Below are 23,345 nucleotides of genomic sequence, written 5' to 3' on the forward strand. Positions count from 1 at the left end.
TTGAGATGGAAAATAACATATAATGTGCATCATATGAACACTTGTATGCATATATGCTACTTTTCATATATCAAGTAATAAACCACAAGGGGAACTGGGGTTTTCTTTGTTTCACCAAAAACAAATAAAGCTATTTTTCAATAACGTCAGGTTTTGAATAAAATGAGTGCTCATTGTATACCAATAGTAGCCTACAACATCCACGAAGACAGACCAAATGTTTGTTTTCCTTAGATTCATTTAAACTCATGTCCTTTTTTGGTATAAGCTCATAATCTGTTAGTTGTGGAATGTTTTAATTACCGGTAAGTCAACAAGCAATGATCCTTCTTCCACAGTTGATGGAATAAAAATTGTTTGTTAAGGATCACACTAAAATCATTGTACTAAATAACTATAGTCGATTTGTTATTGTAAAAATAAACAAAATTACAATTAAAAATGTTATATATAATTAACTGTGATGACAAGCTATTGTTAATACGAGATAGAAATCCATCGAATAAATTTTATAAAAGTACATAATATCTGTCTGTTGATGTTTTAATTTAATAACGACCTTTCAGAAGTTTGATTTTTGTTTTTAATTAAATTTCTCTGGACACAATTGGTAATTGCTACAAAAAAATAATTGTTAGCATACAAACTTACTTGTGAGCATTAAATAGCTGTTGATAGTATAAAACAGAGAAACGGCTCCCTCATGAAGTGAGAAAGAGGTAATTTCTCAGTTTCTCTCTCAAATAATACAAGAATCCAACTGAAGCGTTTTATTTTTCATCTGAAAGCAAACAAAGTAATGCAACAAGGGTGTTTTTTTTTCCATTATTCTCTTGCAAATTCGATGAGCAGTTAAATAAGCCCAAATTTCCACAGGTTTGTTATTTTATGCATAATTTTTATGTTGGGATACACCAAGTGAGTACAGTAGTCTTCAAAACGTGTCCAGGGGTCGATTTCACAAAGAGTTAGGACTAGTCCTAACTATAGGACTATAGTCTAATAGATATTAAAAATGTATAGCTAGTTCTAAGTTAGTCTAGTCCTAACTCGTTGTGAAATGAACACTAGTGCCTTTAAGTATCGGGTGGATTTCACAAAGCGTCAAAACTAGTCTTATCTCGAGGAGTTACCCGTCCTAACTTAGGACTAGCCATACGTTTCTAATATCTCCTAGTAGGACTAGTCCCAACTCTTTGTGAAATCAGGCCTGGAATTATGTTCACAAAGTGTGCAAGCAATTTTTCCAACGAAATGTATAATTTTCATGGGAAACACTTGGTTTTAAGGACACTGAATCCCAGTGGAGGCAACCCTCACCCCCATGTAAACGAAAACGAACAAGAAAATGGGCAGACTCTAAATGTCAAACAAGCTACTTCAAATTTTGACAGGACCTCTTTGGGAAACCCTTTGCACCCGAATCCTATCCATATAAAGAGCCACGCCCGAGATCGTTTTAACCAATTAAATGGCATAGTTAAGTTAGTTGTACCATGCAGGAAGAAATTTTCTTCCTCATGGTTGTACTCTGGACAATACAAGAAAAAACACATCTGGACAATTTTTGAGGATGACAAATTGTACAGAAAATAACATAAATTGCCAGCGGGATTGAACCATCGAACCATTGAAGGGGAAAAGAAATCACCAGGCTATAGAGGGCGCTGTTTACATTGTGCTTTATAAGGCTTAACGCACAATGTAAAAGTGTAGAAACTAACGAGCTTTCGGTAGAAAAAAGCCCTTCAAAGACAGAGCAGAGAGTATACAGAAGAAAGCTCTTAACCTTATTGTTATTACATGTAGCACTTTGAAAGAGTAGTAGTTATTCATTCGTTTGTCACCTTGTCTAATTCTACCTCCAACCAAGTTCGGAACCGTTCGGAACCGTTCGGCAGTTGAGTTCGTGATTATTGCTGGAAAGGGGAATCCCCCCACTTGGGCAAGGACGAGAGCATGCAGTAGGAACTAAAAACTACTCCGTAGGTTGTGATTTTAATTTGTTCAACCACTATCTTCCCGCAGACGGTCGTCGTAGTTTGATGGTGAGTATCCGTTGCATGATTATTCCAGTTTTGTTCCGCCTGCACTCCACTGGCTGGGATTTTGAAAAGTGGAGGTAGGTAGAAGCTATAATAATAAAAATGGTAGAAGTAAGTAGAACCTACAATCATCCATAGGCCTACCAAACTAGTTTTTAATTTTGGTTTTAGTAGTGGGGGAGGGAGGGGGGGGGGGGGGGGGGGTGGACAAATTGTTATAAATGGTGCAACTAACTGAACTTGAACTAAAACTAGCCTACATGAGTGACACTAAATGCCAGTCGTTATATCAATTCATTGACAAAAAAGGGACATTCATGTTGAACTTTTCACATAAATGGCCACTACTTTAGGTTTAAAAATGTAGAGTTGATAAGGTTTATCGATTCAGAACCGCAATGTGCTATGGGTAGGCAGATGGGGCAGTTTGCCAGGTGGTTTATGTTGTCATGCATGACTCGCACACGCATTGCCTATATCTTTCTGTGGGTTCAACATTTTGCTATTTGCGATAAACCTATTGTGAAATCATTGCCAAAGTTCATGACATAGGAAGAAGAAATGGGGAAACCCCCAATTTTACACAGCAGGGGTTTTTCCAACAGTGAGAAATTTCTCATGATTATCTATGTTAAGCCTTTAATTAATAGGCTGCACCAACAGACGAATCACAAAGCAGATATCTTGTCACATGAGGTCTTATAATTTATTGCAGATAAGTCGGGAAGTCGCAGTATTATTCAGTTCCAAGAATTTGTTGAAATATGTGCTTTGAAGCTTAGTTTACCAATGATGTTGGTTCACATTTAGACACAGAATCACTGTTGTTCAGGTTTATACTCGGGTAAGTAAGATATCTTGTTCTTCTTTGTTTTTGTAAACTTGTGTATAAGTCATAAGTGTAGTTTTTTTTTCATAGTGTGGACAAATTAAGACTCTTAGACTAAGACTAAGAGTAGATGTTGGTATGCCTGGGTTTTTAATTACAGTCCTCTGTGCATAAATATTGTGTGTGTTTTCAATTAGCCAATAGGGTGTTTAATAGGACAACATTGGCCAATGAATGTTTTTGTTTACCTTGCGTTGTTGGGGACGCGCTAATTAGTGGGGATTAGCTTTCACTTCAAAGTCACTTTGTCACTGCCTTTCGAAGTGAAGAGGCTGTGTGAGTTTTTATACTCACACAATTAAATTAATTTGTCGTTCTAGGATGAAAAATAATTAGTCTGGCTCTTCTACACTTTGCTGCATTTGATCGCTTATGCCACTGGAGTGTGTTTAATTTCTGGAAGCCATTTTTGGTAATCTGGAAAGGTGGATTTTCCAACGTAAACTTGCGCTGTGACCGGGGTTTCAACACGCACAAAAATTTGCCGTCGGAGTGCAGTTTCTTAGTCAGGCTTTTGTTTACACTTGTGCGAGAAGAACGACAATTTCCAAATTTCAATTCTGGATTCAACCCACGATTATTAGTCAACTCATCATTCATTGAACAATTGACAACTACTAACTATTTCTAGACGATTGAAGAGCTTCTTATGGACATCGTTCCGCGGTCGAAGGAAGGAGCGACGGGATCGCTTCGCTGTTCGTGTTGTTTGGACGGGACGTAGGCCTAACTAACATTTAAAACAATTCGTTTTCGGTTTATCGGGCGGTCGCCTTCTACGAGACTTCGGCAACTAGTGACATTAATTGTTAACACTGATAACAAGCTGTAGTCCATGCAGACGTAGGCCTAACATTTAAAACAATTCGTTTTCGGTTTATCGGGCGGTCGCCTTCTACGAGACTTCGGCAACTAGTGACATTAATTGTTCACACTGATAACAAGCTGTAGTCCATGCAGCGACCGAGGAGGGTAGTACGTCGTCCAGCCAGGCTACGTGGGACTGTGATGGCACCCCCGCAGAAAAAGAGAAAAAAGGCAGGAGGCCCGGGCCCCGCGGCGGTAACCAATCTTGCTAACTGCAACGGCGAGAGCTCCATCCGGGCCTGGTGCTGCTGCTGCTCCCCCCCAGCCCCAGGGTTTGCCAGAGGGTATGCCCCGTTTGTTACTGCCGCCCCACTTGCCGCCAGTGGTAGCAATGGGTGGTGAGTGTCCTACTCCTATTAGGCCTACCAGTAATTTAGGGTGTAGGCCTATCTGTTAATTCCGGGCCTCAAGTTAATTTGTCCAACTCACATGACGACTCCGTCAATATTGTTAATACTAGTGGTGGCGTTGGGCCTCTTTTTGGCATAGATTTTTGGACGCGGCCAGTCCCAATTCCTCAGTTGGGCCTGACCAAGTTTACTCCACTTGGGTTCCATGTTCCTCAAGCCATCAAGGAAAAAATTTGGGAAGGGACCTTTGTTGATTTTTCTTTGTTGTACAAAGACACTTCCAATGCGGTCATGGCGAGAACTCCCGATCAGAATAACTTGCAGTTTGTAATGGAGGGCAATCAGCTCGTCATAAAAAAGCCAGGGCCCTTGTGCAAAAAGCTGGATTCATTTGGGATGTGGCAATCAGTGTTTAATACGTTCATGTCAATTTTTGTCACCAAACATCTTACGCACTGTGCAGAGTTGTTGAAGTATGCGGAGATAATTCGCACTGCATCAATTCAATATCCTGGTTTGGGCGGGCGAACATATGACGAGCAATTTCGTCTAAAGCAAGAATCTGATCCGGGGCGATCGTGGGGCAACCTCGATACTGAATTATGGTTAACAGTAGCCGCTGTTTCAACTCCATTCACCTCAAACTATAATGTTTCTTGGCGTGCAACTGCACATAATAATAATGGGCACAATCATGTTGTTCAACCGCCTAGGCCTGGTTTGTGTTTTGCGTTCAACAGCGCTACTGGGTGTCACTTTGGTGCATGTAGGTTTGCGCACAGTTGTAGCAAATGTCGGCGTTTTGGTCATGGCGCAGTTAGTTGCTGTAATGCTGGGCAATCTCGCTGGGCTAATTCCCCGAGAGCTCCCCCGCAAAGCGCTAAACCAGGCTTTCGCGAACAATTGGGAAGCGTGCAGTTGCCAAATCGGCGTCACAGCAGGCTCATAAGCCAAATCCAGAGGGCGCTCTAGCGAAAATAATTAACTATTCTTTTCGTTCTCGCAACTCCAATTAACTGTGCTATTTTGGATTTATGGTTGACAGTGCACCCATTAACTGGAGATGCAGGGATTTTGCGGTCTGGTTTTTCTAAAGGTTTTTCATTATGTTTTGATGGACTGCGCGTCCCCCGTGATTCAGGTGGTTTGGCCTCGGCTGCCGAGCGCCCTCAAGTGGTGAAAGAGAAGTTAGCAAAGGAGATTAGCTTAGGGCGTATTGCTGGTCCGTTTCACAAACGTCCATTTATCAACTTGCAATGTTCTCCAATTGGGCTTGTGCCAAAACGTCAACCAAACACATTCCGCCTTATTCACCATTTGTCATTTCCAGAAGGTCAGTCGGTAAATGATTTTATTGATCCTAAACTTTGTGCTGTTCATTTCGCATCTTTTGATAATGCAGTGGATTTGTTGTTAAAGTCCCGGCTGACAAGGTTCAAGCTATGATTGCCAAGATTACGGCTGTTTTGGCTCACCGTAAAATAACACTTGTTGTCCTACAGTCCCTGGTCGGTTCTTTGAATTTTCTATGCAGAGCCATTTCCCCCGGGCGGGCTTTTCTGCGGCGCCTTATTTCGCTTTCAAAGGGTATTGCCAAACCCCACTTTAAGATTCGTTTGTCAGCAGGGGCGAAGCTCGACCTGCGTATGTGGCTTGAATTCTTGGTGCATTTTAACGGTGTTTCTGCCTTTTTGAACCGTGAATGGGAATCGAGCTCTGCGTTGGATTTGTTTACCGATGCTGCAGGTAGCATTGGTTTTGGAGCTTACTTTCAGGGACACTGGGTTCAAGGGCGTTGGCCCAACTCCTTATTGTGCAATCCTCCATCAATTGCGTTTTTGGAATTGTATCCAATTGTAGTGGCACTTGAATGTTGGGCCCCCAGCTTGTCAACCGCAAGGTCCTGTTCCACACTGACAATGCAGCAGTGATGCACATTATCAACAAACAATCTTCTCACTGTCCCCAAATGATGCATCTCATTCGCACGTTGGTACTTGCCTGCTCGAGGTTTAATATTCGTTTTAAGGCTACACATGTGCCAGGAGTGTTTAATGTAATTGCTGACTCTCTGTCCCGTTTTCAGGAAGCACGCTTTCGCGCAGCGGCTCCTCGATCATGCAGACGAAATCATGACGCCGTTTCCAGATCTACCACCAGTTCACTAGATGAGGAAATTGATAGGATTTTCAGAGCTGCAATGGCTTCAAATACACATAAAACATATGCTGCTGGATGGAATAAGTTTTGTCAGTTTTTTGGATCAGTTTTAGACGGTCACGTTTCAGCCGATGTAATTCAACGGTTTGTCGCATGGCTATCTTTGCAAAAGTTTGCTCCATCCACAATTTCAACTTATGTTGCGTCTGTTGGGTTTTATCACAAGTTACAAGGGTGGGATGATCCTACTAATAATTTGTTGGTGTCCAAGCTACTTGAAGGGTGCAGGCGTTTGCGTCCCTTATCAGACGCACGTTTGCCAATGTCTATACCTATTTTAGTGCAAATTACACAGTCACTTCCTGCAGTATGTACTTCTACATTTGAAGCTTGTTTATTTAAAGCAATATTTGTTTGTGCATTTTTTGGTTTCATGAGGGTAGGCAAGCTGGCTGCGAATTCACGTCACCGAATTCAGCCTTCGGTGTTAACGGCCGCTAGTGTTCAGTTTTGTCAGTCTGCAGAAAGGGGCCAGTCGTTCCTTGTTTCTTTCAACCATGCAAAGAATAATCAGTGCGGCCCCCCACAGGTCATTCGTTTGGTGCAATCAAGCAACCCAGCCATCTGATGTCCTGTACTGGCATTGAGAGAGTTTCTTTTTGTGAGACCTAACACTGCTGGCCCTTTATTTTGTCATTTTGATTGCTCCCCACTCACTCGCTTTCAGTTTAATGCAGTGTTGCAAAAAGCCCTAAAGTTTGCAGGTTTGTCTGGTGAGCATATCCGGGCTCATTCCTTTCGTATCGTAGCGGCATCCACTGCGGTGAGTGGGGGCATTCCCATTGATCAAGTTCGTTGCATGGGTAGGTGGCGTTCAAATGCTGTTGCTACTTATATTGGACCTATTGCTCATTGTGAAATGCCATGTACTTCGGTTACAGGACATAATCCGTAGTCAGTTTACCAATTCCCTCCTTTTCTGTGGCTATCATTATTAGGTCATGTTTGGATAATTGGGGACTCCATCGTCCGCTGGGCTGCCACAGCTTTCAATCTACCTCGGCCCATGGTGTGGAAGGGTAAAAGTGGGGCTGGTATGTTTGAGCTGGAATCTTTGTTGCAGTCATGTGGTGGGGCAACTCCAGCCATTATTATTTTTCATATAGGGACCAATGATTTAATTAAGGTTGATGAGTTTTGTATGCGACAACGCATTTTGGTCTCGTTGCAAGATTGCATTAGACAATTCCCGTCAACCAAAATTGTCTGGTCCGACATTCTGCCGAGGGTTTTTTACTTCGGGGCCAAATCCCAAAAAAAAAGGGCAGGCGGTTAATCGCTGGGCTAAGTCCCAATGTGTTAGGTTGGGTGCATATTGCTTGCACCATCCCCAATTTGTTTGGACCAAAACAGCGCTATATCGTTTTGATGGAGTGCATTTGTCGCCGTTGGGCACAACATTGTTTCGGGCCAGTTTGCATTCTTGTATTCTTGCCATGTAAAAAAAAAAAAAAAAAGTGTTCTCCCTGTGGGGCGCGTTTGGCGTTTTTTTTATGGGATTCACACAGTGTTTCTGTTTTGGGGGTTATAGTTGCAAGTAAATGTACTTTGTCAAATTATTTCTTTCACTTTGTACACCTTGTTTAAGGAACTTACATGCCCATTTGTAATATTGAGTTAAAGTATTGTAACAATAAGTTGTGTTAGCGCTCTGAGGTTCCCTAGGGGCTAAGTCCGACCTCATGTCTCAAGGTGGAATTTTACAACTTAATTAATTGAGTGATGGGTTAACCTCATTGTGTAAGGTATGACTAGTTTCAATAATTGTTTTAGTGCATTCAGACTGTGTACCCACGTGATTGGAGACGTGATTGGAGTCAGGTGGGCATGCAGATTAATGTTTGGCCAGGTGCCAGTTAACAAATAAGTAATACGGGCGTTGTGCCCATTAATGGTTGTGTCACGTGTACATTGGAAGAAGAAGCCATGTTGGCCAGATTTGTTGTGGTGTGGCAATTGTTTACCAATTAATTACTTCGGGCGTGGTGCCCAGTAATGGTTGAGGTCACCTGTTCATGGGAAGAAGAATCCAGGTACTGGGCAAATTTGATGAGTGTTATGTGGGCAGAAGAAGCCAAGTACTGGCCAAACAATTGTGGGGTCATGTGTACCCTAAGCTATTTTTATGTGTGTGACTGGCTAGCCATAAGTTTTTCGGCAACCTTCACAATTTTTGTTTTGGAAATAAAACAGTTTTCAGAGGCTGTGGCAATCAATCAAAATATAATTTGTCTGCTTGTTTTATTCGTATCTGAGTATAAACACACAATAATGACGTAGCTGTGAAAATTTCACCATAGTAGATCAGGTTTTTTTAAAAGTAAAACAATTTATTAATTTTGGTTTTTACACCATAGGGCCTTACACCAATGTTAAAATGTAACATCTATTATAACAAGATAGTTTACTAGTGAAATAACAAGGAACAGGCCACTGTTCTCAGGGTTGGTGGTGCATACACATCTATCCCAGGCGTGATACTTCACGGAGGCAACGGAGGCGATTGCCTCCGTTGCCCCTTGCCATTGCCTTGGTGCCCTTGAAATGCTCCAGTAGAAATTTACCATTTCCTCATAGGGTGCCCTTTGCCAAAGAGAAAATGCCTTGGTGCCCTTACCCTTTCTGAAGCATACAGCCCTGCTATTCTACATGTGTTTGGTAATGACACTGCTCTGGAATTGCAAAGGTCGTGGGTTCGAATCCCACCCGAGTAATTTGCTTTTGATTTTTGTTCATGGAACTCAGGAAAGTACTGAGTATACAGTGCCAAATAGGTGTAAGCATAAAACCAAAATGAAGATCTCTCTTATACTTGTTCAGGTACCAGACCAATTTCCCTTTCAGTTTCAGTGTGGTTCTACAATGAAAGGCGACACAAAGGCAAAACATGGCGGCTGAATAATGTTAATTTAGGAAATGCGGGAATTTGATTTTGATTTTGTATTATTTTTTGCGGTTCTTTTCTTTATAGGAAGTAAAACTGCATTCAAGTCAAGCGGAGAAGCATCTCGGTGAAAAGTAACATGGCGTTATCATCGGCAGTGAGCTCGGAACAACTTGCAGTCTTTAAAAGAGAATTATTGGAGCTTTTACAAGCAAACGATTCTTCCCTGGACCTTGCGACCCTGCAGGCAAGCTACTGTAAAAAGTTCCAAAAAAACATCTCCGTGAAGCAGTATGGCATTACGTCGATCAAGCATATCGAGACATTGTTTGGAGATCTTATGGGAGTTGTCATCGACGATAACAGACAATTTTTGAGGCTGCTGAAGCTGCCAGAGTCCGAAATGTTTTCAAGTAATGAATCTGTCCGTGCCGTGGAGCCGAGAGGTTTGTCAGAACAGGATGTGAAGAGACAGAACTTACTGGGTGAAGTCGTGAGACTACTCCAGCAAAATCCAGAGGGAGTTACTATCGGGCAACTCACAAGTAAGTACCGGCTGATGTTTGGCAAGGATATAAGGATCGCCTTGAAGTCCTGTGGAATAGCTCGGACCCCTGATGCCCTCGCCACTGCTTTTGGGAGTCTTTCTGTCCACACAAAGGAGAAGACAACGTACACGGATTGGTTACAGCTGAAGCAGGACTCGGTAGGGGCATCTGAAAAGCCGTCTCGACGGTATCCAGTAGGTGCAGATAAGCAACAGCTAGACAAGGTATTTGAAAACATACAAAATCTCATCAAGAGGAAAAAGACGGGCATTCGTTTGAACATGGTCTCTAAGAAATACAAAAAAAGTTTCAACTGCTCTCTAAACAGTTATGGGTTAAATAACGGTGGCCAAGTCGCAAAAATGTTTTCTGATGAATTTGAGGTCCAAGCTATCCCAAAAACAAAAAGAAAGACAAAAATTTACCTGAAAGATGCGGAGAGATTTGAGGATTCGGGATCCTTGGATGATGGTGACGACAGTGATGATTCAGAGAGTTCAGATTTGATGTCCAATTCATCGCTACCCATGGTTGTCAAAGTTGACAAGAATGCAGTACATCAGAGGTCTTTAATGAGCTCCCCAACACCAAAGGTGAATGTTAACGCAAAACGAGATGAATTGAAGAAGGAACTTATCGGCCTATTGCAGATTTTTCCAGAAGGAATTGGCCTGCATTGCCTTCATCGGGCTTACGAACAGAGATACCCGAGGCCTTTTACACTTGAAGGTAGCGGTGTTGACAGCGTTGCTTCCCTGAATGTGGCATTCAGTGATGTCTTTGTTGTAGTCAGCCAGTGCGATGAGCTGAAACACAAGTTTGTCCGCATCAGACAATCAGCAGATGTCAACACTGTGTCAGGCCTAAAGAAAGGAAAAAAGTCTGAACAAATTAGAAAGAAAATCGAAGAGCTGCTCAAGCCTTACCCAGCTGGTATCGCTTTCTCAACTCTTTCCCATAAGTACTCTCAGCAATATCGTCAAAGTGCACCCAAAAATAAAGTCATCATGGAGACCTACAAGAATGACTTTGTTTTCTTCAGCAAGTGCAACACAGAAGGGCATCAGTTCTTAAAGCTGAAGCCAAATTGGTCTCTGACTGGAACCTCCTCCAAGGCTAAAGCGCAACCTAATTACAGTGCTGCCCCCAGTACAGGCCCTCTCCAGGCTGTCACTGCCAGGCCTCCACTGAGCTACTTTGGCCAGAATCATCAATATGGCCAAGTTTCTGAAAATGTTGCACAGGTACATGTAAATGAAAACTATTCTGGTAGACCAGGGGTGTTGGGTGGCTATCCACCTCCTCTAATGGCCTCACCCCTGCTCCATGCACCAATTGTTGAACCATATGAGCTGCAGAGAAATCCACACAAAGTCAAAGTCGCTCCACAACATGAGTACAGGGTGGTGCCTACTTCCTGGTCTGGTGACCTACATCTTGAAACTGAGCGGTGTTTGCCAAAAAGACCAGCAGCATCATTACAACTTGAGAAGCAGCAGCAAGAGGCTAACTTGGATGCAAATTCCTGGCCTGTTCTTGGGAGTTCAGATTTGACTGTGAATAAAGCCAGATCTCGGGTACAGGATGCACTTGCAAACCTTTACAAAGATAATGCTGCCGTGAAACGGAAAGAGGAACATTCCAAGCAAAAACAACCAGCTGAAAAGCGGCAGAAGATACAGCCAAAACAGCAAGTCGAGCAGCAATCTGTCATACCAAAACAGAAGGAACAACAGCAACAACCTGTACGCCAACTTAAGGCAGCTCCGAGACAAAAGATCGCCAAGCAGCAGGATCCAAACCAGAGCAGGGAAGATGCTGCAGCCGAGAACATTATTACTAACCTAGCGGAAGCAAACGAACTTGTGACGGTCAGTCGTGTCGTGGAACTTCTAAAGCAGCAGTTCCAAGTGACAAATCTGAGAGGGCTTCGAGTTAACAGAGAGACGGACATCCCTTCAATTAATCAGTTGGTAAGGCTCCAGGCAAAAGTCAATGCCTTTATTCAGGCGTTTGTCAAAGTCCGGGCTATTTGCACCCTCTATGAGCTCAAGGAATGTCTGGCCATGGTAGAGGCCCCATTTGACTGTACTGACAAGCTCGACTATTCTTCCCTCGAGCTTGGACCGTTGGTCAAGCAGCGACTCGTCTGGGACTTCTTCAAGTTTCCACCAACCAAAGATGATTCTGATATCCCTAAAATCACAACTTTGGACATCCTGGAGAACTTGAGGGTCTACCTGCAAGTTAACAATATGTGGAGGTCAAAGGTCAAGCTGGAAGACTTCATGGAGTACCTTATCAAAGAGTATAACGTGGAAGGACCTTGGGACTTGGGAGTCAAGATAAACAGCCTCGGTCTTGGCATTGCGGTGAGTAGTCAATTATTTTGAAAAACTTGGAAAGGTGATAAGTTCTTGCGATAATAGTGCGTTTAATGTCTGACTATAGGCGTGCCAGTCACCCACACTTTATGAACCCGGGCTCTGTATAGGCTGTTGATTCAATGGTCACTATCTCCTCTAGTCTGAAACTAAACTAACCCACACTTCACCATAACCACCAAAAGAAACAGTAACCTAAAACAGAACTTCAAAAGTTGAGACATTTGGTCTAAGAGGAAGGTGTTCACTTTTCTGATAGAGACAAACACACCTGGGCCCAGTTTCATGGCTCTGCTCTGGGCTTGCGATCACTATCCCCACTCGGACGACAAGCGCCGAATTTCTGCGCTAGGCTTGTGTTAAGTGTAGAATGCCTAAACGTAGAGTTTGCACGCGCAAGCCACAATTCCCCGCTTTTGTCTCATGGCATTCAGAGAATTTCGGGGCAGGCAAGATAATGTACTACAATGTTTATACGGGAAGATTTACAATGACAGTAATTTACAGAAATCAAAGTCAAATTATAAGCTCTAGATTTTTAACTGTATCTTTTGTTTTGATTAATTTTAAATTACCAGGCTATTAAGACGGCCCAACGAGAGCAGAAGAACGTCATGGATCAAGCTCGCAAGGAAATAAAGACACGCATGAAAGATGACGCAGAAGATGCCATGGAAAGAATACGAAAGGCTGTGATGTCACCAGCGGACATCACAGGTCACGAGTTCACCCCAGGGCCCCAGCTTGAGCTGCGCCATCGCTACGTCAACATGTCGGCTGCGGAGGCCATCAACTCCGTCTTCACCAAAGCCATCGAGCTGGTGGAATATGACCGAGATTTACATCACTTCTGTCTGTCGCTGAGTAAGGTGGTGTCCAAACCGCTGAGCTGCTCTCTGTTTCAGCTGGCACTGTGCACTGGAGACCTCAAAGAGCCAGAGGACCTTCCTAAGGGCTTGCTGGATTCTGACTCTGAAGAAGAATATGATGATGATGACGATGACTATGATGAAGAGGACAAAGGACCTGATGGCGACAGGATCACCTCAAAAACTCAACCAACTGAAGGTAATTTTTAAGGTCTTCTTCATCTGTGAAGCTTAGTTCAGAGAATGATTACATCACTGGCGGCCATCTTGTTTTTTTCTCATCAATGTATCAAATCGAGGCTAGAATAGACTGTGCATGCTAAGCAAAAATTGAGTCAGGAACCAGCCACAACAATGAAAACTTAATGTATTTGGGCTGGTAACCGTTTCTGCTGAGCATTAATATTCTGTGCTTCATAGTCTTTATGAAAATGGCCCTGCTGTGACATCAAAAAAAGTCTTATGAAATTTGTTTTTGTATTTTAGATCAAGTGAAGCAAGAGCTAGTGTGTTATTTTGATCGCCTGCAGCATGGCATTCCAAACCTCAAAGACCTTGCACGCATTGAGACTAAAGTCTGTCAGCATTTTGGCTTCCAGAACTTCCTAACCCTCAGTCGAGCCAAAAAGACATTCTTGGAGTTTCTCTCAATTGATCACCCGGGGGTAAGAAAATTACTTAATTTTCAAAAATATGTTTTATTTTGTGTAATATTTTGGAGTGTTTCATACACATCGGTCACATTTGGCATGTTGATATGAAGCCCTTTAATGTGAGTTAAGTTTTATAAGACACCCCTTCGGGCGGGAAAAGCGCTATATAAAAACAAATTTGTATTATTATTATTTTTTAAAGTGAACTCGCCACAGGCTAATTTGAAGTTTTCCATATTTTTTCTTTCCATTGACTAGATACTCGAAAGCATAGGCGGTACCCTGATGGGTCTGGCATCAGGGAAACCCAGCCAGGGGTCTGTCTATCGACCCTCCCGCTTGGACCTGGTAGAATTCATTCGACAGTGCGACCCACACAAGGTCAGTATCCCGGATGACGCATGGGGTGGTGTTGGTGAAATGTCAGCCTGAGCTGTCAGTTGATGACTGGGCCTAAGTTGCGAAGTTGTTGGTTTACCAGAAACACCAATTGCAACCTGGGCTATTTCATGGAGCTGCTTAAGCAGAAAATATAGTGTAACATACGTTTACTGAGCAGAAATGAGCAGGATACCAGTCATAAATTATACATGTGAGATGGTTGTTAGGCAAGCCGCTACAAGCTGCCTGGCTTATTTTGGAACTTGCCTCCCTGTGCTTTCCTGCTAGTTTATTCGTATTGTGTATTTTATATAAATGCATTACAATGTAGTTCTGTAATTTGGGGAAATGTGTTGGTGGAAATAAATGATAATAGTATTGAACATTGGTGGTAATGGGTGCTTTGCGGTTAAAAAGCATATAATGAATGCCTATCGTATAATTGTTTAATGGAACTTTTTAATTTCTCTCATCTTTCAGGAGTCTCAAGACACTCTAGATTGCTGCCTGCGTGCTCATTACCAGGTCGGCACTGTGGAGGAGCTTGGTCATGGACCCGTCAATCGTTTGAGTCAACCGCTTATCAAGATGGCTGCTACATTAGGCCGGCATTATCAACAAGACTCTAATGCAGTCATCTATGAGACAGCCTTATGTGCTGCTAATAGGTAAGGTTGATCTCTTTAATAAATCATCCCAGAACTCACTGTTGTTTTCTCTGTTAACCAGAAATCCTAATATAATTTCCTTTTCATTTGTGATAATTCAGGAGGAATGAAAGCAAGAACAAGGAGGTCGGGTTGTTTGGTTCGCAGCGAGTGGACAGCGCCCTCTTGTGTTTACAGTCTGCCCCTCTACTGGAGGACCTAGCCGAGTGGTCTCATTGGACGATGGTCTTTGAGCCGGAACACGGAGACCTGAAAGCATTTCTTGAGAGTAACCTGGGTATGTGATTATGGTTTTAGATTTGATAGATTTCTTATTGGTGTGCTAATGTATTAGTTCTGTATTGTGTAAGAAATCAATAGCCCCCCCTTGCATAACGCAAAACGCTACAGGTATGCTTAGGTCACGCACACGTTTATGCACAGAGAAAAGCTATTGTACAATGATCTGCCTCCTTTTTGAGAATGTGCCGTCGTATGTAATGGGTCTATTAGTGAAAGAGGGCAATACATATTTTTTTGCTTGTATTTTTGGTTGGTCGGTGGATGGTTATTTGGTGTGTCCATTTTTATCATACGCTGGCCTGAATCCATTAAAAAAAAAAATGTTTTTAAAACGAAAAGTTAAGATTGCACAACCACACAGTTTTCAGAATAGGGAAGAGGACTCTGTGCTATTGTGGCCTAATTATTATTATTATTTCTTTTTTTTGGGGGGGGGGGGTGGGGGTGGTCGCCATATGATCACTTTTTCACTAAAATAAATGGTACGTGAAAGGGTTAACTGATGTTACATTTTGAGCATAGGTTTTTTCTTAATTTTGTGATCTCTTGCAGGTCTGACTCTGTCTCCACCAATCAAAATCAATGCTTTGGAAGTGAGACCAGGAGTCCTGCTTCGATTGGCCACGGAAACGTCCAACGATTTGTTCGCCGCTGCTGCAAAGAGCGGTGACAGTGTCAACACCGTCGGCCATCTTGTCTCTCTGGTAGTGAAGGATGGTCCTCGTAACATTCCCTTGGCATTGCTTAGCAACCACATGGAGACGGCTCTGAATGTGATGGGTGTTGCCTCAGATCACAAAGATGTAGTTGGATTCATCTTGGAATGCCTCGAAGCTGTACCCTTGCAAATTGGTCAGGCTGTAGTAAGACAGGTCAGTACAAAAAAAGGACTCATTGTTTCTACTGACCCAATTCACCTGACGTCATCATTAGGATAGTCTTGGTTGCGCCATTTTGGTGGTCAATGTCACTGTGCGTTATTCAGTGAAGTGCGCATTGTAGGCGATGCGGCATTTACACGTAAACCTATTGACCATCACAATGGTGAGCATGGCACAAGTGCGCAGGTGACCGGTGTACAAGGGGTCAATAACAACCATTTCTACTTCTGTAAACTTTCTTGTTGTTAAAGTTTTTGAATATTGATCAATTTGACATCAATCAGATTTTGGACTTAGAGCTCTCTCCAATATACTTTGAGAGCTGAAACATCGTCATGCACAACCCAGGCAGCTCAGATCACTGACACCAAATTTCTTCAAAATCCACGTACACACCACTCATGGGGAACTCGTTCCTTCTCACACTCTGGCCCATCCACGTACACACCACTCATGGGGAACCCGTTCCTTCTCACACTCTGGCCCATCCACGTACACACCACTCATGGGGAACCCGTTCCTTCTCACACTCTGGCCCATCCACGTACACACCACTCATGGGGAACCCGTTCCTTCTCACACTCTGGCCCATCCACGTACACACCACTCATGGGGAACTCGATCCTTCTCACATTCTGGCCCATCCACGTACACACCACTCATGGGGAACTCGATCCTTCTCACATTCTGGCCCATCCACGTACACACCACTCATGGGGAACTCGATCCTTCTCACATTCTGGCCCATCCACGTACACACCACTCATGGGGAACTCGATCCTTCTCACACTCTGGCCCATCCACGTACACACCACTCATGGAGAACTCGATCCTTCTCACATTCTGGCCCATCCACGTACACACCACTCATGGGGAACTCGATCCTTCTCACACTCTGGCCCATCCACGTACACACCACTCATGGGGAACTCGATCCTTCTCACATTCTGTCCCATCCACGTACACACCACTCATGGAGAACTCGATCCTTCTCACATTCTGGCCCATCCACGTACACACCACTCATGGGGAACTCGATCCTTCTCACACTCTGGCCCATCCACGTACACACCACTCATGGAGAACTCGATCCTTCTCACATTCTGGCCCATCCACGTACACACCACTCATGGAGAACTCGATCCTTCTCACATTCTGGCCCATCTCTTATGGACTGAACTCCCTTCCAATCTCCAACAAGTCACTAAACCAACTTTTAAACTCTTTTGAAACCTATTTTTGTGCTTAAAATGTCTTCTTTTTAGCTCAATGTACATTTGTATGCCCACTTGCTTTTGCATCTCTCCTGTGCCAGTAGTGTCGTTTAGACAGACATGGCACATTGTAGAGGCCCCTTTTATTATTATTGTTATTATTAATATTCATAGGGGATGTTTTTCTCTTCTCAAGGTCTTCCTAAATCCACTTGTGAATGTTCTTGGGTCAGAGGTCAAATCAAGGCAGTTGATTCTTGCTTCGTGCAAAACCACAAGACAGAAGAGCAGAATCCAGAGTCTGGGGCTCCTGCTGGGTATCAGCCAATGGAAAGACAGCTTTCTGGAGCAGAGAATGCCCCGGAACATGGATAACCAGCAGGACTTCTCAGGAGATGAGGAGGAAGAGTTTGACGTCAATAATTTCTTGTCATTAAAGAAATCGCATCAAGCTGAAGAAAGACCTCCAAAGGTGAATTTCTGGCTGAAAATCTTATCTTTAATAATAAAATAATAAACAGTTCTAATAAACCGCATAGTCGCTATGCGCTTGGGTGAGTTAAAAGGTGAGTAAACACTCCCGCAAAAGATTATACACATGGTTGTACCGGCAAGTTTACTATTAAGTGTTAATTCTTATCTTACAGAAGACTATGTTTCAAATTCCCTATATTGCAGATGAAAGCAAAATTTAGAAGCTTGTAGTAGTTTGTGTGGTCTATGCATTGTTTTTTTCTTTTCTTGCTATATATTGCACTCAAACTGCAGAATCACAACCCTGTTTTGACTAATTTCTCCTGCCAGCAGAAAAGTGAGAACGTCTCTACTCCTTTAGTTGATGATGACGTGGAAACAACGCCTTCAGGTGATGAGCCAGGAGACCAAGACTCCGCCATGGTTGTACAAGATGAAGAACCTGAGAAAGATGTCAACGAAGATGAAGATACTGAGATGGTGGAGGCAGAGATCCAAGAGGAGGATAAGGAGGAGAAAGATGCAGAGATTACGAATGACAATGAGGAGGAAGAAACGACGGGCTTGAGAGAAGAATTGGAAGGTCAATTTAAAATTTGATTCGTGTAAAGTTGAATTTGTTGTAAGTGAAAAAAGGCCTGCACCGATGTTTTAAATTGTCCAGCATCAAATCAAGACGCTGAAGTGAAATGGTTTAAATAGTTTGCGGTCTCTAGAAACAATTGATGTTTTTCAGGGAAGGAACTGTTTAGTTTTATTATTTTTTTGCCACCAATTCATTGATCATATTAAATCTTTTCTAATAGGCGAGTGTCCTGAAACGTCCTCAACAACCTCTGAGAAAGTCACTTTGGAGTCGGAGGACTCGTTGGACGCCTTGTCAGATTCCTTGAAGAGTGAGACTGAGCTTCCCGAAGATGTTATTCCTCCTGTACAGTTGACTCCATTTCAAGAATCAGTCTTGGACTGTAAGAAGATTGTGGACAGCATCCGCAAGGAGGAATTTGGCATCGGCATGGAGCTGGAGGAAGAAGCCCAAGGTCTCATGATCCGCCACCAAGAGCGCATCGGTCGCAGCTTGAAACGCCTGTCCGAGGAACTCTACAGCAAAGACACGCATTTCGTTCTGGAGCTGATCCAGAACGCCGACGATAACGACTACTTGGAGGATGTGGAACCATCTTTGGTGTTTGTGGTGGACAGGTCAGAGGTCAAGGCTTTGAATAATGAGCGTGGATTCTCAGAAAGTAACATCCGCGCCTTGTGTGATGTCGGGAGGAGCACAAAAGGAAAACACAAGAGTGGATACATTGGTAAGAAACTAATTATTTTTATTATTAAAATAAAATTATTGTGCCGTAATAGATTCTCTGTGAGTATTTTCCAAAGGGAAGTGATCATGGGTGCGTTTTTGCGGCTTTAACCGATAATTGTTTTGGTCTTTGGCCAGTGATTATCCAATGACCAAGTCAAACGAAATGATTATTGTTTACGACCGCGAAAACACATTCCATTTCTACCCAAACGATGGTAGATGGTCAAACAACCTATCTATTATGCTTTGGTCAATGTACCTAAACAAATCTTTTTGAGGTTTTGATCATTAATTTTTTAACAGATTTTGTATGAACTTTTGTGTTTATTTAAAAGCGTATTTGTAAACAAAAAATAATTTTAATATATATATTTTGTCCAAATTATTTTTGTTTTTTTGTTGAGACCAGCTGGAGTGGAGAGCCTGTAGACATGAACGTTTTTTAAGGCAATCCTTTAGGCTCCAGTTGGATCTCTTTCCTTCCTCCAAAATTCCTCATTTAATGTTTTGACCAATGTGCATTATTGTACTTTTTATTTACCCAATAAATAAAATAAATGTACCCTTACAAAAAAGTCCCATCTACAAGAGAAGCGCCTATAGGATTCTTATAGATTTGTTTCCTTTCTTTGAATCATATACGGTTCCTATAAGATTCTTATAGGCTTTTTAAATTGTTTTTTTAGTTGTTTCATCAGAAGCTTTTCCATTTTGGCTTGCAGGTCACAAAGGCATCGGGTTCAAGTCTGTGTTCCGAGTGACGGACAGACCAGAGATAATCTCCAAGGGTTACCATGTATGCTTTGACCATAGCAGTGATCCGATGGGTTACATCTTACCAACGTGGGTGGGACCTGGCGATATCGAGGAAATCACTCAGATGGATGAGCCGTCCCAAGTGTAAGAGTCTAGTTATATCTTTCCTTGTGCTTTTCAACTATTCTAGGTAATCTTTTGTACGAGTGTGATCAAGCGTACACTTATTTGATGAGGATTCCAGGTATGTTTTTGCATATTTATGAATTCTTTTGAATATTCAACAGTTGGAAAAACCCAGATCAAGCTTCACCTTATTTGATGAATATTCAAGCTATGTTTTGCATATTTATGAATTCTTATGAATATTCAACAGTTGGAAAACCCAGATCAAGCTTCTACTTATTTGATGAATATTCAAGCTATGTCTTGCATATTTATGAATTCTTATGAATATTCAACAGGTGGACAACCCAGATCAAGCTGCCACTCAAGGGAGATGTGCAGAGAACTACGAGTCTGGTTAATAAGTTTGCGGACATCCAGCCCTCGCTACTTCTGTTTCTCAACCGATTGCGCTCTGTTACGATTGTGAACACGGTGAGAATCCACTATTTGAATGAAACAAAAACAGTGGGCAATAATCTCTAAGAATTTTTCGCGAGAAATGTTGGGCAGAACTTGTAGTTGAATAACACAAATTTTTGCTTAAAAAATGTAGTAAGTATCGGAAATGATTTTATAAAGGTGTTAAGGACAACGATTTTCTCAGTATGCTGTACATAGGTTTAATGATAACAGAAACGTCAGTTTGCACAATTCTTAATTGTTTACAGAGATCAAGTCTTACATCAATCTCAGGTTTTGTTTGTTATGTATTTAACTTTCATACATCTACTGGCTAAATTTTACTCACTTAATGATGTGGTATAAACTTGATTCTAATACATAATTGGGCTTCATGCTCTCAAGTTTTCAAGCTCAGATTTTCAAGTTTTCAGATTCAGGGTTTTTTTCACATCCCTGTATTATAAGTCTACTATTTGCTACACAGGATGACAATAGCTCCAGTCATATGAGCAGAAAGGATATTAGAGAGAATGTGATTGAGATTCGTCATTCTAAACACAGCGACAGGTGGCTGCTTACCAAGAAACGTTTGAATGCTTCCAAAGTAAGGTTCTTTATAGCTAACTGATACTAAACCCTTCAGAGACTAGTGGCCACAAGTCTTCAGAGACTAGTGTCCTGTCCTTGCTTGTTTGTTGTTGCTTGGAAGTGTTATCCGTTTTTTTTTATGGAAATGTACAAAAGCTGTGTGCTTCACCGAGTGTTGACTTTACATCGTAAAGTGTTTTCTGTTTACAAGAAGGTGCGCCTTCAAGTGAAATAAGTTATAAGCTTACTTACTGTAACCATGTGTCATTGATTTTGCTGCAAAGTATTGTTTAAATGTTTCCTTATAGACGATGTGACCCATGTTTACATTTAAACCGCCCTCTGTTGAAAAAACACTGTATACGTCATGTTTCGCCGGGCAAAAAGACAAGTAGTCATGGTAAGATTGCATACACTTTCTAGCTGGCTGCCCAAACACAAAGGTTTTGCCCGGCGGTATGCGCGCGAATCATGTTATGGTTTTTGTGTGACGTCGGAGGTCACATCGTATATACAAATTGTATTTACTGTCATTGAGGATGTCAATGTAAAATAAATGCCGGATGAATTGAATTGAACAAGTAGCTGCAACTGCCACTTAAGCCACTTGTACCACATTCCCGTAGCGACTGCAAGATTTTACCAAAAAAGGTTTATTAAAGGCCATTTACTGAATTTATTTTCCATGAAAACTGTTGACATTTTTAAAGCAAAATCAGCTTCATGTTTCCTATGATGTTTTCAGATGGGAAAACATCAGCAGCCGTAACTTGGCATGTTTTACGAGGGTAGAGATTGTTGATAACCACATCACTTCAAAGTGAAATGATTCTCAAAATGCTTTGTACTGTCTAAAGCTGCTGTACTCCTAGCCTAGGAAGTTTTTCAATAGCATTAATTTCAGGGGCAGTTACCAAACATATACATATCTTCCCTTTAAAGGCAGTGGACACTATTGGTTATTACTCAAAATAATTATTAGCATAAAACCTTACTTGGTAATGAGTAATGGGGAGCTGTTGATTGTATAAAAACTTGTGAGAAATGTGGCTCCCTTTGAAGTAACATAGTTTTCGAGAAAGAAGTAATTTTCCACGAATTTGATTTTGAGACCTCAGATTTAGAATTTGAAGTCTCGAAATCAAGCATCTGAAAGCACACAACTTTGTATGACATTGTTGTTTTTTCTACATTGAGCTTAAATTTTCACAGGTTTGAGATGAGATACACCAATTGAGAAGACTTGTCTTTGACAATTACCAATATTGCCCAGTGTCTTAAATTAAAATTTATAATAAAAAAAATATGTCTTTATTTACAGCTTCAGCGCATACAGATAGAATCAACAGAGTTGGGTCTTGCCTTCCCGTTATCGGAAGGAATGTCATCTGAGCAGAACGTCTTTGCGTTTCTTCCTCTAAGAAGCTATGGCTTCCACTTCATTATCCAAGGTCAAGAAACTAATTCATAATCTTAGCAAAAAACTTCTTTCCATCTTTTAGCAATTTCTGTAGAAAACAATTTTAAACTCTAGGTAAACGCACTGTGTGCAAGTTGTGTTTGGGGGGGGGGGGGTAGTTGCTTATAAAGTTAATACACTTGTATGGGTACAAATTTTAAATATGTTCTCTATCCCTGATGCAAAATAAACATCTTTGAAAAGTCCCTCTTGTCAACTAAAAGAAGTATCGAGATTGGCTAGGGTTTGAGCCTCTCCAAATAGAGCATCCCCGGAGTTTATAAAATTTTCGTATTTTTTAATTCATTGCATATGTACCTGCTTTGCAAAACCTACTTTTATTTGTACCACTACCCATGACCTTTGACACAGGTGATTTTGATATCCCATCATCATGTGAGGGCATTCCTTTCCTAAACAGGATTGTGCGAAGCCTTTTTCAATTGGAGCATTCTCAGAGTTTGTGAAACTTTCCCTCTTTCTGAAAACATACCGGACCATAAACCTGCACTTTGCATAAAGTAAATAACTTGTTTTTGGTATTACTACCCATGACCTTTGACACAGGTGACTTTGATATCCCATCATCCCGCGAGGACGTCGACGCCGATTCAGCTTGGAATCAGTGGCTTCTTGAGGAGATTCCGCTGCTCTTTACGGAGGCACTTGACACTTTCAAGGTGAGATTTATGTGAGAAATTGTGTCAATCGCCGCAGTAATTCTTTAAATATTTATTTAGATTGGCAAAGGTTGTGGGTTCAATTCCCACCCGAGTAATATGCCTGTGATTTTTATTCATAGAACTCAGTTAAGTTTACAGAGTTTGCAGTGCTTACTCACATCTGTTTAAAGGCACCGGACACCTTTGGTAATTGTCAAAGACCAGTCTTCTCACTTGGTGTATCCCAACATATGCATAAAATAACAAACCTGTGAAAATTTGGGCTCAATTGGTCATCAAACTTGCAAGAGAATAATGAAAGAAAAAACACCAGTGTTGCATTATTTTGTGTACAATCAGACGCATAATAAAAGGATTCAGCTGAA

At 41.8% G+C, this 23,345-nt stretch overlaps 1 protein-coding gene across 4 annotated transcripts in view; it reads left to right on the top strand.

Moving 5' to 3' along the window:
• The first annotated feature begins 1,946 nt into the window (after positions 1-1,946).
• The window catches only part of LOC117295789, a 31,532-nt gene continuing 10,133 nt past the window's right edge, over positions 1,947-23,345 (top strand). Inside the window, exons 1-17 of one of the 4 annotated variants that reach the window (XM_033778543.1) lie at positions 1,953-2,048; positions 2,761-2,889; positions 9,343-12,175; positions 12,766-13,255; positions 13,543-13,721; positions 13,968-14,090; positions 14,571-14,758; positions 14,860-15,035; positions 15,593-15,912; positions 17,332-17,607; positions 17,940-18,192; positions 18,416-18,922; positions 19,647-19,824; positions 20,145-20,280; positions 20,735-20,854; positions 22,160-22,289; positions 22,865-22,977. In XM_033778543.1, coding sequence (XP_033634434.1) covers positions 9,395-12,175; positions 12,766-13,255; positions 13,543-13,721; positions 13,968-14,090; positions 14,571-14,758; positions 14,860-15,035; positions 15,593-15,912; positions 17,332-17,607; positions 17,940-18,192; positions 18,416-18,922; positions 19,647-19,824; positions 20,145-20,280; positions 20,735-20,854; positions 22,160-22,289; positions 22,865-22,977 — 5,970 coding nt within the window. In that variant the 5' untranslated portion in view covers positions 1,953-2,048; positions 2,761-2,889; positions 9,343-9,394. Of the gene's footprint in view, positions 2,049-2,102; positions 2,123-2,760; positions 2,890-9,342; positions 12,176-12,765; positions 13,256-13,542; positions 13,722-13,967; positions 14,091-14,570; positions 14,759-14,859; positions 15,036-15,592; positions 15,913-17,331; positions 17,608-17,939; positions 18,193-18,415; positions 18,923-19,646; positions 19,825-20,144; positions 20,281-20,734; positions 20,855-22,159; positions 22,290-22,864; positions 22,978-23,345 lie in introns of those variants that run through there. The other 3 variants (XM_033778546.1, XM_033778544.1, XM_033778545.1) reach the window with 3 other exon arrangements.

Source organism: Asterias rubens, chromosome 10 (genome assembly GCF_902459465.1).
Source record: "Asterias rubens chromosome 10, eAstRub1.3, whole genome shotgun sequence".
Classification (NCBI taxonomy): domain Eukaryota; kingdom Metazoa; phylum Echinodermata; class Asteroidea; order Forcipulatida; family Asteriidae; genus Asterias; species Asterias rubens.